This window comes from Pseudopipra pipra, chromosome 14 (assembly GCF_036250125.1).
Source record: "Pseudopipra pipra isolate bDixPip1 chromosome 14, bDixPip1.hap1, whole genome shotgun sequence".
Classification (NCBI taxonomy): domain Eukaryota; kingdom Metazoa; phylum Chordata; class Aves; order Passeriformes; family Pipridae; genus Pseudopipra; species Pseudopipra pipra.
Window position 1 is genome coordinate 2,994,074 of NC_087562.1, and position 15,086 is coordinate 3,009,159.

At 49.2% G+C, this 15,086-nt stretch overlaps 1 protein-coding gene and 1 long non-coding RNA gene across 3 annotated transcripts; one reads left to right on the plus strand and one right to left on the minus strand.

Moving 5' to 3' along the window:
• The first annotated feature begins 1,462 nt into the window (after window positions 1–1,462).
• Window positions 1,463–13,970, plus strand: DRC7 (dynein regulatory complex subunit 7). 2 transcript variants are annotated; one of them, XM_064670902.1, is made up of 17 exons: window positions 1,463–1,563; window positions 2,284–2,428; window positions 2,775–2,949; window positions 3,777–3,902; window positions 4,529–4,723; window positions 4,994–5,134; window positions 5,457–5,678; window positions 6,397–6,498; window positions 7,328–7,397; window positions 7,904–8,032; window positions 8,876–9,004; window positions 9,626–9,852; window positions 10,718–10,933; window positions 12,034–12,144; window positions 12,742–12,843; window positions 13,542–13,675; window positions 13,812–13,970. In XM_064670902.1, the coding sequence occupies exons 2-17, from the start codon at window positions 2,295–2,297 to the stop codon at window positions 13,891–13,893; spliced, it is 2,295 nt and encodes a 764-aa protein (XP_064526972.1). In that variant the 5' UTR covers window positions 1,463–1,563; window positions 2,284–2,294; the 3' UTR covers window positions 13,894–13,970. The 2 variants fall into 2 exon arrangements, with proteins under 2 accessions (XP_064526972.1, XP_064526971.1); XM_064670901.1 differs by lacking the exon at window positions 1,463–1,563 and adding an exon at window positions 1,715–1,732.
• On the minus strand, window positions 10,935–12,071 carry LOC135421982 (uncharacterized). Its single transcript, XR_010434263.1, has 2 exons — window positions 11,978–12,071; window positions 10,935–11,422 (listed from the first exon to the last, which is right to left on the minus strand). It is a non-coding gene; the product is annotated as an uncharacterized LOC135421982 (long non-coding RNA).
• Window positions 13,971–15,086: the final 1,116 nt, after the last annotated feature.

The following is a 15,086-nucleotide window of genomic DNA, read 5'->3' on the forward strand; positions in this document are numbered from 1 at the left end:
CCCGAGGCCACTCCGTGCTCCCTGCTTCCCGTGCTCCCTGCTTCCCGTGCTCCCTGCTTCCCGCCTTATATCACCTCCTGGCAGCTCATCCCTCTCCCCCACGCAAACACGCTGCCTCTGCGATTGCACAAGAGCCAGCTTAGCATCCTTCAGGGCCAGGGAGGAAAGGACTCTCCATGAAAGTCCACCCTCTGGCATGGATGGCCCTTCCAGTGAGCCAATGGCCTGTGAACACTGACCCATTTCACAGTCCCAGTGGGATTCCAGACAGGGGGAGTATCTGCAAAACCCCCAGGGATCTCGGGGTTGGTGTATCCAGCTGGTTTTGTGGTACCTCTTTTTGATGCAGCAGTAGCAACAGATACCACAGTGGCACATGTGAAGGCCAGATAACTCTGGATACTGAGTACAGGCAGTTTTGCAACCACAACATACATTTGCTTGAGCTGTGTTTTTATTGACTTCTGGCATCTAAGAGCTGCTGAGAAGCACTGGTGAGAGATGGAGGGATGAGGGCTTGGTCCTACCTCAGTGTGAATCACAGAACATCCTGAGTTGGCAGGGACCCACAAGGATCATTGAGTCCAATTCCTGGCCCTGCACAGGACAGCCCCAACAATCCCACCATGTGCTTGAAAGCATTGTCCAAACACTCTTTGGTCTCTTGTCAGGCTTGGTGTTTTTACCACTTCCCCAGGGATCCTGTTCCAGTGCTACTGTCTGGATAAAGAACCTTTTCCTAATATCCAACCTAATCTTCCCCCTGCCCCCCTCAACGCAGCTTCATGCCATTTGGGCAACAGTAACCATTTGCAAACAGCAGTAATCACTCAAGATGATGCTTCTTGATATATATTGATTGTACTCTTTGCTTCCTCAGAGCTTTAATTGCTACAGTTACCATAACATAGCAGCTAATGTGAATATTCATCCATCCATCCATCCATCCATCCATAATTTTTCCTAATCACAACAAAAAACCCAGAAAACAAAAGTGTTTATCACCTGACCCTGCTTACAGCCTAATGGATTGCCAATTAAAAAGAAAAAAAAAAGAAGAAGAGAAAAGGGAGAGGAAAAGGAGAAGGAAGAAGAGGAAAAGAAGAAAAATAAGGAAAAATATGAATAAAAATAAAAATATAAAATAAAAATAATAAAAATAATAAAAATAATAATAAATAATAATAAATAATAAAAATAATAAAAATAAAAAGTCGTTCTGCCATCCCTTGGTGCCGGCTTTTGTGTGAGTGCTTCCGCAACAGAGGAGAAGGATGGCGGGGCAGGTGGGAGGAGAACTTTTATTTCAAGAGAGCCAAACTCGTGAGTTTCGGAGCAGGTCTCGGAGGGGCGATGGCTCAGCCGTGCTCTCGGACAGGGTCTGCCCGCCATCCCCTCGCTGTGCCCCACCGCTGCCCCGCGTTGTCCCTTCTCCCAACGGCCCCGGGGCAGCCGTTGTGGGCGCGGGGGCGGCCGGGCCGGGGGAGGCGCCGGGCAGCGCTGCGGGGGCCGGGGCAGCCCGGGCGGAGCGCGGGGGGCACGCGAGGAGCCCCCGGGACCTGGGTCTGTGGCCTGCCGGGGGTGGCGGGAGGTCTGGCGGGGACCCCGAGGGGAGGCCGGGGGGATGCCGGGCCGGGCAGAGCCGCAGGCCCCGCCGTGTCCCCGTTGCCATGGTGGCGCGGCCCGGGGAGGCGGCGGCGGCCGCGGCAGCGCTGCCCTTGGGAGCCGCGGGGTGAGGGGGCGGCGGGGGCGGCCGGGCGCTGCCTCCCCCCGCTGTGTGCCCCGCTCGGGGTCAGCCCGACCGCGGGCACCGCCAAACAAACAGCCCCGCCGCCGCCGGGCCGCGATACGGAGCAGCCGCTGCCCTTGGAGGCTGCCGGCTCCGCCGAGCGTCCCCCTGCTCCAAGGCCCCCGGGCGGCCGCAGGGGCCGCCGGCCGGTGCCCAGCGGGTTGATGGAGCTGCTGCCCCGCCAGCAGCACCCCGGGCAGGAGGGAGGGCACGGGGGACACAGGCTGAACATGGGGATGTGCTGTGCCCTACCGAGCCAGGCTTTGCCTGCTCTGCCGTCTCCCCCACGCTTGGGGTGTCTGGAAACACAGGAGCCACTTATTGACCAAGCCCAGTCCAAACTCACTTTCAGTGCTCGCCCTTTATTGTCACACTTCTGGCTGCTTCAGCCATGCTCACATAACAAACCACTGCGGCCACAATGCGAGTGTTTCTGTGTTGCTGTCTAGCTGGGTCCCACCCCTGAATTTGCCCTGGTGTGTGTATTTCTGCAGTGCCAGGCAGAATGGAGGTCCTGGAGGAGACGGAGGAAGTGGAGCAAGCAGCTGAAGACCCGAACTCTTTGAACACCAGTGACAGCCTCCAGGACGAGGACACAAAGGTGCCTGAGGAGAAAGACAGCGTCTCAAGCGATGTACCGTAAGTCACTTGTGTCTAGTTCTTACTGGGATGAGCCCTTTTAGGGCCCGTGGGGAGATTGCACACGTGTGGATGGGATGTGGTGTCCCCTCACACAGGGAGCGGAGTAAGCAGTTACATATGCCTGGTGTGTTTGTCCAAGAGTGTGCACGTGCAAGACAAGACAGCTCACTTTATTGTACCTCCATTCACCACTGTGTGAAGATCCTCTGAGCCTCTCACACTGTTTAAAGATCCCTTGAGTCTCTATGCATATATCAGCTTGCCATGTTTTGATAGCGGGTCATCTTGCCTGTATTCTCCTGCCTTATTACCTATGTCTCTCTTCCTCCTCCTGCCATGGAAGTACCTTTGACTGGAGCTCCATTGACACGTCCCACTTGCCATCTTCGTACAAGACAAATTCCCGGCGGGAAAAGAAGCTGCTGCACATTGCTGACCATTTCCTCCAGCAGTACACTCACGTCTGCCCTGACCGCAAACCGCTCTTCCTCCACCCCGTCAACGAGTGTGGCGTGGAGGTATGGGGTGATGTGGGGCTGGGCCACAGCGCAGGGAGCACTCGCCTTCCATAGTGCCAAATGCTGGAGAAGGACAGCAGCCCTTCTTGCCCTCCCTCCCTCCTGGCCTCCCTCTTGCTGAACCCCGAGCCCCCGAGCAGGAACATAGAACCCTGCGAACACCCTGGCTGTCCAAATTCACAAGCACATTGTACCTTGTGGTGGTGGTGCTATGTGGGCTGCAGGCAGCTCACAGCCCTCCAGCATGGTGCTTAGAAAATGGGAAAGACCATAGAAGCATAAAGGAAAGTAAAAGAAACACGTGAAATAGATAAGGTTGAGGCTTAGTCACAGATGTGGAATATGGATCCAGAGTTAGGTCGTACTCTGAACTTTGCAGAAGTTATGGGGAAGGAAGTAAATGTGGAAGTTTGTGGTCTGTGTTTTTTTTCCCTGGGCCCAAGCTGCACAACTGTTGTCTAGTTCTGGACCTGATGTTCCCCAAGATATCTGGAATTACTACTTTGTATGGGCTTTCCCCAAAATTTGTTATATCATTAACATGCAAGGGAGAACATAACATGCTGGAGGATGTAAAAGCTGGGAAGGGCAGTAGCTATTTGTCTTGCTTGAAAATGTCTGAGATGAGCTTGAAGTTTCAGCCACAGCCAAGCAGAGAGCTTTCCAACCCCATGTAATTTCCATCTTGAAGCAGATGGTGAGGGATACTGGTGCTGGAAGGTCCTCAATGAGAGCTGCAACATCCAGGGGTGGGCTGAGGATGGCTTTGGACAGGAAACTCTTCCAGGCATCAGCTGGCTAACCAAAGTCCTCTTGTTGCCCTACAGAAGTTTGTTAGCACAACACTGAGGCCAACCCTGCTGCCTTATCCAGAGCTGTACCACTGGTCAGGCTGTGCCAGCTTTGTCTCTAATTACCTCACCATGGAGCCCCTCAAGTGTCCTATCACACCGGTAAGAAAGGGGCTGCAGTCCCTTCAGAAACATAAGAGAGGTGACAGAAGGGCCTCTCAGCAGAACACAGTGGGAAGCCCCAGGGGCTGGGATTTGACCCTTCCATCATTCCCTCATTATTTAGGCAACCCCCTGATTTTCCCAGTCCCTGGCACTCTGTTGGACCCACAATCCCAGTGGGAGTTCAGTGTTGTACCTTTCAAGTAATTAAGCACCATTTCCACTTGCTTGCTCACTGGTGAGGGCCAGAAGTTCCTCCTTTGAAATATAATTTAGCTTATAGGTTTTTTTTTCCTTGGAAATGCTGCAGACAGAGCAGCTGGAGATGGAGGGAAGCATCATTCCAGAGTTGCATTTAGCATTAAGTTTTCAGCAGTTAGATGAGCTTGCCTCGCTCATTTCTACCTGTGGTTAAATTTGTCACCAGATTTGGGGTCAGAATTTCTCCAGATCACTTTGGAGGGGACTTTTAGAGTCTGTGGCTCATATAGGAATGTTATATAGATATTCCCTAGGGGTGCAGAGCCCAGCGATGTGGGCAATGCCCTCTCTCCCCTGCTCTCTGCCTGGTGCATGTTTCAGCTCCACAAGACAAGCACTGTGAACATGGATCTCTCTCTTTCAAGCCCAGTTCACTCTATTCCCCAACCACCATCCTGAAATACCAGCGGGGGAACTGCTTTGACTTCACTGTGCTGCTGTGCTCCCTGCTGATCGGGGCCGGCTATGACGCCTACTGCGTGCACGGGTACGCCACCCAGGAGATATGTGCCCTGGACCAGACTCAGGATCTGTGCCCGCTGCTCAAGAAGCCACAGGAGGTGAGACCTGCAGTGAGCAGGCAGGGAGGAGCCCAGCATGCATGCTCAGCCCGTTCATGGCCAGTGAGCTCCTGAGCTGAGAAAGGGGGGAACAGCTTCAGGTCCACACTGGCTTTCAGTCTGTGCCGGGGACCTCACCAAGGAATCTTTTGAGTGATTTTCCACAGCTCCTTAGGAGGCTCTCCAGTTGCAGTACTGCAAACTGCCAAGTTTTGGGAACTGGGAGGTACCTGTAAGCCATACATTTTCTCTCTTCTCCTGGTCTGTCAGGTACCGGTGAAGAAGTCCAGAAAATATAGAGTTAAGATCCTTTCAGAGCCACAGAGCAAGTTTGAGCTTCAGCAGAAGGCCAAGAAGAAGGAAGAAGTTGAAGATGTTCAAAAGAAGGAAGAAGAAGAGGAAGTGGTCACGGTGAGTTAGCAAGGTCCACCTCACTGTAAGCTCTGGGAGGAAGAGCTGAGACATTGGTCAAAGGCCAAAGAGAGGAGCTCACCACCCTCCTCCATGAAGTATGACACAACCCTGATCGTGGCCATGAGCACTTGGCCTCTGGGTGCACGGTGTGTGCTGGCACAGGAATATGTGCTGGGTCTGTACTACCTCACTCTTATGAAGAGCATTAAGGGCCTGGAGTGCTTTAAAAGTGAGCAGAGGAAAAGATAAGATGGCCATTGGGTTGGACTAAATTGGCAATAAAATGGCAATAATTATTGCTCTGTCCTCTGTGCTACAGGAGGCACAGGACAAGCCCAAGCGAGACCCTTTGCGTGGCTTACGGGTGCACGCGTGGGTTTTGGTTCTGTCTGGGAAGAGGAAAGTTCCTGAGACCTTCTTCATCAATCCATTCACGGGAATCAACCACAACACCACAGATGAGTGCTTCCTTGGGATTGAGAGCATCTGGAACCACAGGAACTACTGGGTGAACATGCAGGACTGCCGGAAGGGCTGCAAGGTAAGGAGCCCCTTAGCACCTTGGGCATGAAAGGGACAGTTGGGCTGACATGAGTCCTGGGGAAGTCCAAGATCAGTAGTGGTCCAGTTTCCATTTAACCATTCCTTGTATTGGCTCTGGTCATGTTGCTCTGATTACATAGACTCTGGAACTACTCCAGGACATCCCAGACTCTGAGCTAACAAATATAGATCACACCTATTAAACCCTTACAGCGCTAGAATTTCAGCTTTTAAGGCTGGCTAGACACTTATTCTCTCAAATAAGAGTTTTTGAGGCAGAGGGTATTTCAAGCCTCTCAGGCATGGCTCAAGGCAGGAAAGATCTTGGTGAGGCTCTTCCCACACCTCAGCTACTCCCCAGCTGACACAAAGTCTGGGAGATGAGAGTCTGAGTCAGAGCAACTTGCCCTCTGGGCCAAGCATGCCCCTAGGAAGGAGGCAGAAGCATTTCCAGCAACTTGCTCTCATCTGTGGCAGAGGCACCAGGAGGAAAGGGGTCTGCAGCCTCCAGGTGCAGGGACAGTCTTTGGGGTCCCACCAGCCAGCCAAGAGTCTGACGAGCTCACCTCATTGAGATTTAGGTCTCTGAAATCCTTAAACTCTCTGACACTCAGCCAGGTCCAGAGCACCACAGACATACCAGTGCAGTGTTCAGTTTAGTGTCAGGCCCTTGAGACTGCCCTGGAGTTAAAAGAGTTTTTCTCTGTATGGCCTAGGATCTCAGCTTTGACTTGAGTGATGCCATCCGCTGGGAAATTATGCTTCCAGAGAGCAACAAGCTGCTCACAGAGTCATCTGAGAGAGACGTGGGTGACATGGTGAGTGACCCAAAGGTGGCTCTCGTGCAGTGGGGATGCTGTATCCAGTCAGTGTGTCCATAGGCCCCTGTATGTCTGTCTGCCTGCTGCCCTCTCCAGGTCAGATCACTGCTACTCTGGCCAGGTTTGGGTTGGCACTTCAGATTGCTTCTCAGCCTTGAAGAGTTCTGAGAGTTTCTGATGTTTTCTGAAGCAGTGGTACTTCTGGTGTCCTAAGTGGCTGGGGAGCTCTGTATGTCTCCAGTGCATGGACCTTTGGGGCGAAGTAATTAAAAAAAAAAAAAAAAGAAAAAATCCAGACTGAAATTTTTATGCACACTTTCTGTGTTGGTCAGCACCCTGCCCTCCTGGCTGCGAGGTGGAGCTGCCAACCAAATACAGAAATAATCTATGTCCTCTAATATACCAAAAAGTGTTGTGTACTGGAAGCAAAAAATGGTATGTTGTCCTGTTGGGAGAAGACAGCATGATAAAGCAGGCATTGCACCCGCACAGCAGGACAGAGGAATGCCAGTAACAATTCCCTCCTGCTATCTACTCTTCTCAGCTCGTGCTCATAACTGGGGAGCAAAGCATCCTTCATGGTCTTAATAAAATAAACTGGTCATTATGGCAACTGTCACATTCATCTCATGTCCAGCATGAGCATTAGCCAGGAAAAGATAATCTAATTATGGTTGAGTAGAGATGCGCTCTTATAACTGCCACTGTGTTCCCCAACCTCTCACATGCTGAGCTCTGATCACTGTGCTGCACTCTCTAGAGCCAAAATGCCTCCTGGCACACTAAGAGAAGCTGCCAAACCCACAAATCTCTGCTTCTGTTTCAGAAGGAAAACTCTGACATGAGTTTTGAGATGCCACTATCATGGGTAGCCCGAATTAATGTGTCTTGCAGAGGTATGTATTCTTCCTGTGCCTTTTCTTGCCCCCCAGCTAAACTTTCAGTGGATTTGCCACATTGGTTTATCTCACTTGAGAGTTCTCCCTTCAGGATAGTCAAGGTGTAGCAGTGAAGTGCAGTAGATGAAGGCAACAACAGCTATTGGTTTGAATGCCTGCCCTCAGTGCTGCACTGTCTCACCTGGGAACCCCCTCACAGACACACACCCGCACTGTGTTTTCCTGCCAGCTGGGAATTTTGGCTGGGATGGTCTTTCTGTTCCCCCTATGCACAAGGGACTGCCCCTGCATTATCAAATACCTGCTTTGGGAGAGGAAAGAATTATTATACCATTATAACATTAAAGCACAACAGACAGGGTCTGAACAGCCTTGCTGGCAGCAGAAGGCAATCAATAAATACCTGGTGTCCCTTAGACCATGGTTTTCTCCTCTTAAATTCTTTTTTCTTGGGCTGAGTAGAAGGGAGTCCATTTTTCTGACATCTCTCTTGCACACTGCAGAATTTGAGAACCAGTATTCCCAAGGGAAGAAGGTGATCCTGTACAAGCAAGCAAAACTGGAGAAATGGGCTCCATACGTGAATGAAGATGGGCTGGTGGAACGACTCACCGTCTACACAGACTTGGACTGTAAGAGGGATGAGTGAACACACCCCATGCATTGAGCAAACACAGCCTTGGGCTTGCTGATGGAAAGGGGGAGGTGGCCCCTTTTCTGTCAGTCTCTCTTGTGCTTTCTCATCCTCCTTTCACATTTGTGGGGGACTTATCTACCATATCCTCAAACTTTTCATCACGCTCACTGTTGGTCAAGCTCCGGAACTTTCCAGCATTGCTAAAGGTTTCCGTGAGAGTTTGAATCTATTTTACACCCCAGTGAAGCTGTTCAGTGTCACAGGTCAGCTGCTTGATTTTCAGTCTTCAGAAAATGGAAGGCTGGTTTGATTTGATCCAATAGTATCACTATCCCCATTGGTGTCAACAGGAGTCATAGAAAAGGGCAGCTACAGCCTGAGGATATCTCTGTGCTTGAAAGCATTATTCTTCAGCACTGGTCCAAGAAACCATGCAGATTCCTGGGTGGACATACAGTGTCCTGCCCTCAGCCCTCTTGGATAGCTCCAGTCTCATTTCCTTTTGGTCCTGACACTATTATTAAATATTTGGGATGGAATTTCTCTTGCTTAACCATAGCCATCTGCCATGGCAAGTTCTATGCCTGAGCTGATTCATTTAGCTAAGTTCTGGTTGATGGAGAGGAATAAACCCTCTTTAAGGTATAATTCAAATGTAGATTAGGATTCATCTACAGAATACCCCTGTGCAGAGGGCCAGTTCCAGTGACCATACTATGTCCACTGTGGCTGCATCAGGAGCCCAGGGTACTTGGACAGACACTGAGGGCTCCTTCAATGAATTTTACCATGTCCCACAGGGTGAGCTAAGGTTGCAAAATGACTTGTCTCCTGCCAGGTACTGAAGTAGTGGAGGTGACAGAGTGGTTCAAAAATCGAGAAGACATGTTGGATATGAGAGAAACGAATAAACAAACACAGCTGACCACAGACTATTTCAAACCAGGACATCCCCTCCTTCTTAAAGGTATTCCAGCTCATCTGAGCAGTCAGTGCAGCTCATGGGACTTTACATGAATCCCTTCTAGCAGTGGCAGAAGTCCAAAGTTGAAGAGAGGGGCCAGGGGGTGTGGGGATCACCAGGGAATTTGTGGATTAAGTTACCTAGATAAATAACATGTTCTCCAGTAGAGAGTAGAGAACTGGGTTGTTGCTTCCAGTCCTGGGCAGTGCTCCCCCAGCTATGTGCTTTTCTATATATTAGAAAAATACATAGCTATCATAGGGGTGATACAATGTACTTTTACCAGTAGAGGTGATAGAAGTAGAAACTTTCTCAGGGTTGTGTTTGGTCTCTCGGTGTTGTGCAGCTGGGGGAAAGTCCTGCATCAAATCTTTTGCTAAAGCAGCATTTCACCCAAAGTGGCCGTGTCCATTCCTGGTTTGGGAAGAGCAGGGTCCAGGCTCCCTCACTACTGCCTTACTGTATAAGGGAGGCAGCGGCCCTGAAAAACTGTCCCGCAGTCCTTAGGCCATGGCATATTGATACACAGCAGTGAGGAGGTAACATTCCCTTCTTACACTCTTACATGAATTTGATTTACTGGCTGGTGTGCTAACTCTGAAAATGTATCTGGTACGTCCTCAGCTCACACCTACACGTCGCTGGAACCAGAGACTGGACACACGATGGAGTTTTACCATAAGGCACGAGCTGATGACCTCCGGAAACGTGTTGAAAGTGCTACTGAGATGACCGAGTACTTCGTGGGGCGGGATGACTTCCTGCACATCCGGCACGTGGAGTTTGGCGAAAGGGAGAACGGAATGGACACGGCTGGCACCAGACCTGATGTTCACCTCCGGCCTATAGTGGTACGGCCAAGGCAGGAACAGAAAAATATGTGTCACTCTGATATTTATACTGTGCAAAACATACAGCCCGGGGCTTTGGTTCATTCTCAGTGGGCACGGCCGAGGCAGAGCTCCAGATGAGACGTCCAAGCCTTGTCCAGCTGCTGTGTCTCACAGTTGCTTGTCTGACAGAGAGCTACAGTGTGACCAGTTGTCACGAGCTGCTAGAATGAAACTAGGAAACTATGGCTTGGAAAGTGTGTGTCAGAGAAAGGAAAAAAAGCTTGACTATGACTTTGGAACAAAATTTTCACAAGATTCAAAACTAGTAAAATGATTTTGTGTGCTGAGCCCAAGCTAATACCATTTTAGGTTCCTGATGAAGTGTCCCATCACTCTGATTTGTTACCAGCAGGTAATTTACCTCTTCCTCTTGTCAGGTCTGATTTACAGAACAGAAGGAGGAGGAAATCTGACATCTGTCAGTATGTATGACTCAGATACTTCAGCTGCCAAGACAGAGCTATGCAGTGGCCTGTCTTTGAATCAGCACCCAACACACTACTTTTTCCTTTCCTGTGTTGGGAAATGTGGGAAACTTTGCTGTGCACCAAAATACCTTGTTCCCTGCGGTTGCCTCAGGCAGGGATGCATCCCAAGCTAACTTGGAGCTCCACAAATAGGAGACTTCTGTATTGCCTTGAACAGCTTTGTGGTTGGATTTTTTCAGACATAGGCAAGAACAGTAGCACCACTGGCCAAGAGATGCCATCGTAGTCCAGGCAGAAAAGCACAATTTTTACTTTGGGTTTTTACTGAATTCTGTAAATCTTGCCAGTTTTGTGTTGTCTAAGCTGCTTCAATATCTTTTTTCACCCTCCATTAGCAAATCAAGGAGCGTTTCCACAGAAATCCAGAAAAGCCTGCTGACGAAGATGTAGAGGAACGTATCTTTATGATCGAAGATGACAGCATCCAGCTGATATATCACCTCGAGGATCATGACACCATTGCCTCGAAGGTGGCCTTCCTCAGAGCAATACAGAGGGATAGGAAAGGAGAGGAAATCTTCCTGACCCGAGACACGTGTGTCAAATACCAGGTATGAAGAAAAACTACATTTATTTTGAAATCTTTTTAGATCACAGGACACAAAGGGAAGGTGAAATGTCAGTGGAAGAACTACAAGTATGACATATTCCATGCTGCCCCTCTGCTCCACCTGCACACCTCCCTCCCAGCCCCTGTCCACAACATGGACAGCCCTGGAGTTGCCCTGCCATGCTGGGAGTGACTGGGCATGCAGGACATAGTGTGGTGTGAAAGGCTTCCTCTAGCCATGCCTGAGGTCATCTTCCCAGACTTGGTCACCAGGCAGATCCCACAGCCCCTGGGATCTTCCAAGATGCAGGTTCAGCAGCTGTTGGGCTCAGTTCTGTGGATTCAGGGCAGGGCAGCTGAAATTTCCTCTGCTGTTCCCTCTTCAAGAAGAGATAGAGCAGAGCAGCAGAGGCAGACACCCTGTGTTCTAGCTCTGTCTTTGCCATGGATTTCTTGGGCCCCATCATTCCTTAAATCTCCAGTGTTTACCCTGCAGACACAGAGCAAGATGCTGAGGCTTAATACATTGCTGATAGGTAGATAGATAGATAGCTTTAAATAAAAGATATTCCAAAAAGACTGAAGTGCTGCCAGTAAGCCAAGTTACCTCATGAGGGGCCAGGGGTCAGTCACTCCACTAACATCACTGATGTGAGTCTGTAACCAGGGGCAGAAGTCTGCCAGTAAATTCTGCAGTGATGCTGCACAATTACACTTAAGGAAACCAAAGAGAGATTGCAAATACAGGATTTGTTTAATGTTATGCAGGCTGTTTTAATTTCTATTTCCCACTGGGGAGAATACACAGAAAACAATTGCTGGGGTCCCATCGCTCCATCTCTAACCCTGCAAAACCTGTTCCAACCATACACCAGCAGCATTAGCAAAGTGCAAGACGTGCCATCTGTCTCACATTACTGATGGACTCCCAATCAAAATTAAGTCTAATAAACCCATGCTGACCGTGGGTTCGATGCTTCAGTACTGGAAATCAGTCACCTTGTTGACTATGGCAGGATTGTGCCAGTTTCTCTCAGCAGAGTACCTGATCCCATGGATCCAGACAGTGCTGCTGTTTTACACTGACTTATCTGCTTCCAGCCATGGTCCTCTGAGAAACAAAAGAACGTGCTCCATCTGTACAAGTTGCTGTGGGACCTGAGAAAGGAACAGAAGGAGCTGAAGCACCAAGTCCGGGAATCTGAAGCAGAGGTAAGAGGGAGGTGCAACACTGTCAGTTGATCAGGCGTGGAAACAGTTTCAGCTGACTGGTTGCCAAAGCATCCTCAGCATAAACTGTGGTAAAAATAAGACTCTGGTGTCACAAAGTTGGTCTCTATGCTGAATGATCATGCTTGCTCCCCAGCCATTGTTTGGCGAAGATTTCCCCAGAAATTTGAAGGTAGTTCACTGTGACCTCATGAACTACCTTGCAAATTTCTCAGTCTGGATGTATCAACAGACAAAATATTCACACCGCTTGTGCTGCATATCCTGTATAAGACAAAGTAAAAGCCAAAGCTTTTGGTGCTGTTTCAAAAGTAGTGCCAAGACTGTGACTCCAGGAAAGCTTTCTTATCAATTATTATCAATAACGGGGTTCAAGAATTTCATACGGTGTAACAATCTAAAATTAAGACTACTATCAGCTTGATCTACCCACAGGATATGAACATATTTGTATAGATATGCATTTACCCTTATTGTACAAGTCTTGTATGCAGCACCTGCTCTGGTAGCAGGTCAAGCATGTAAAAATACAGTCATTTTGTGGGAAAGCTGAGGGGTCTTTCTTCTGATTTTTGGAAGGTGCTAAATGTCTTGAAGGTTCGTGAGGATGAAGAAGCCAATATTAAATTGACAGTTTCAATGTATAACACTGCAAGGAGAGAATGTCAGCGCGAAGCCATGGTAGGTTCATGACAGCATTTCATACATGTACCCAAAGGAATCCAGAGTAAGCTTTTTCCCTCTGAGGAATTACCTCTGAAGGGCTTTTAGTATCATTAAAATATATTGGGACAAATCCCAGTACGGTGTAAGTCAGCACAGCTTCAGTTGACTTCCCAGGGAAATATAACATGGTTATGCTATGGTCACCTTCTGACTTTCTGGAAAAACTCGCATCACTGAGAAAGATTACTGGTTTATTTTGTTTAGTTAATAAAGAAAATAATTAGGAAGCACTAGTTGATAATAGGGATTATGGGGGGAGTATTTTAAGAGAGCCATGCCTGTATATATATATATATATAATTTATTTTTTTTTGTCTTTAGCATGTGAGATCAAAGAACAAAATAGCTCCACAGTGAAATTTAGTCCTTATCTCAACCAGATCCAGTTTGGTTCTCCAGGGCTTCTTGACTCTAGGGAGGCAACACATTGGGGGTTTGCTGCCTCTTGCTGTTCCACGTGTTTTGACTCCCCTTGTTTTCTTGTTCTCATGAGACCTCATCTCAAACTTTTTGTCGCTCCCTGAAAATAAATCAGCTCCAGTTTGTGGTTTCTTTCATCTCAGCTCCCTGGACTTTGAGTTATGCTTTTGTGTGCCTTTGCTCCTCACTCCCCTCTGTATTTCCCTGACTTTTGGTTGCTTGTTCCCTCACAGGCACTGGAAAAGCGGCAGAGGAGCTCCCAGAGCTCTCTTGTTTCGGAGAACAAGAGCTGGCAGGAGGATGAATTCCGTGCCCATCACGCTGCAACCAGCGCCAGTATGCCCAGACTCAAGCAGAGGCCCAGCAGGTATTGGGAATGATGCCTGAGCAGTGCCCAGGGAAGGTCTACAAGGCAGCCCCCTGGGAACTTAGCACTGAGGCTATTCTGCAAAATGGTCGATTCCCACTGCAGTTTTCCTCTGATATCCCCCTTGTTGTTACAGGGATAAGCAGCTGGCACAACAGAAATCCCATTCTCTTCAAGAGGCGCTGCTCAGGAACCCCCGCCTGGCTGGGCATGACTGACTTCTCCCTTCCTTCCTTCTCTGTAGCTGCCTGCAGTAATCTCATAATCATCAGATTCATCAGGAGATTTTAATGAACATGCAGCATTGTGTCTTTTTCTTTTCCCTCTTCTGTTCTAAGGCCCATCTGCAGGTACATCAATTCCCTCCACATGAAATCCCATCATGTTTGAGACTCAAGTCTGACACTGTCTCTCAGGGCTTTTCTTCCCCACACCTGATCCATAGCTGCTGACATCAGGAGCAGGATTATTTGGGAATACCGGTTCTTTTCCAACATAATAATATTTTAACAAATTCATAATTTAGTTTTGCACAAGCCAAGATTTTGAACTGGTGAGTTCACCACAAACATAAAATTTCTTTGATCTCATTTAGAGGTCTCCAATGACAAAACCCACACATAGCACTGTGGTTATGAACTCATCCTTGTTAATTCAATACCAGAAAAGGCACCAGAATAAATTAATTTAAAAATATTTTTACAGTCATTAGGGACAGAGCAGCTGCCAAAACATCAGCAAATGCATATTATTAAATCATAGAATGTTAAGGGGTTGGAATGGATCATCTAGTCCCAACCCCCCTTGCCATGGGATTTCCCTGTATTCCTCCCAGGCCACCTGTCCTCCTCTCCACTTCCTGAAAGCTTCTTTTTTAGCTCTGAGTTTGCTCAGCAGCTCCTTATCCATCCACGGAGGCCTCCTGGCATTTTTGCCCGATTTCCTCCTTGTCTGGATGCATCGCTCCCGAGCTTGGAGGGGGTGATCCTTGAGAATTCTGCCAGCGTTCTTGGGCCATGATCAAGGAGTAGCGCCAAACTAATTTGATTTTCTCTGTTGATGGGAGTAATTGGCTTCAGAGACGGCGAGAAACACGCACAAGCGGCACGACACGACCGCACCTCAGCGGGGCGGCGGGAGGCGCAGAAGCCTCACGGGAGCCCCGCTCCCTCAGGGTCTGTGCCCGTGGCATCCGGGAACTAACTCCTGGGACACGCAAAGATTGCCTGGGAAGGACCGAGGCCGCCCCCATGGAAGCTGCGAAGCCGGCCCAGGCTCCGATTCCGCGGAGAATCGCCCGCCGAAGCGCCACGACCCCGCCCGGCCGCGGCCCGGCCCCCGCCCCTCAGGGCGGCTCCGCAAGATGGCGGCGCCCATTCAGCACGCCGCCTCCTCATTGGCAGCGCTCGAA

Bases quoted from the DNA above. Each gene is read 5' to 3' on its own strand.
- DRC7 (XM_064670902.1), top strand. From the start codon at position 2,295: ATGGAGGTCCTGGAGGAGACGGAGGAAGTGGAGCAAGCAGCTGAAGAC. The intron at 2,950-3,776 runs GTATGGGGTGAT...GTTGCCCTACAG, and splicing joins TCAACGAGTGTGGCGTGGAG to AAGTTTGTTAGCACAACACT. The intron at 4,724-4,993 runs GTGAGACCTGCA...CTGGTCTGTCAG, and splicing joins TGCTCAAGAAGCCACAGGAG to GTACCGGTGAAGAAGTCCAG.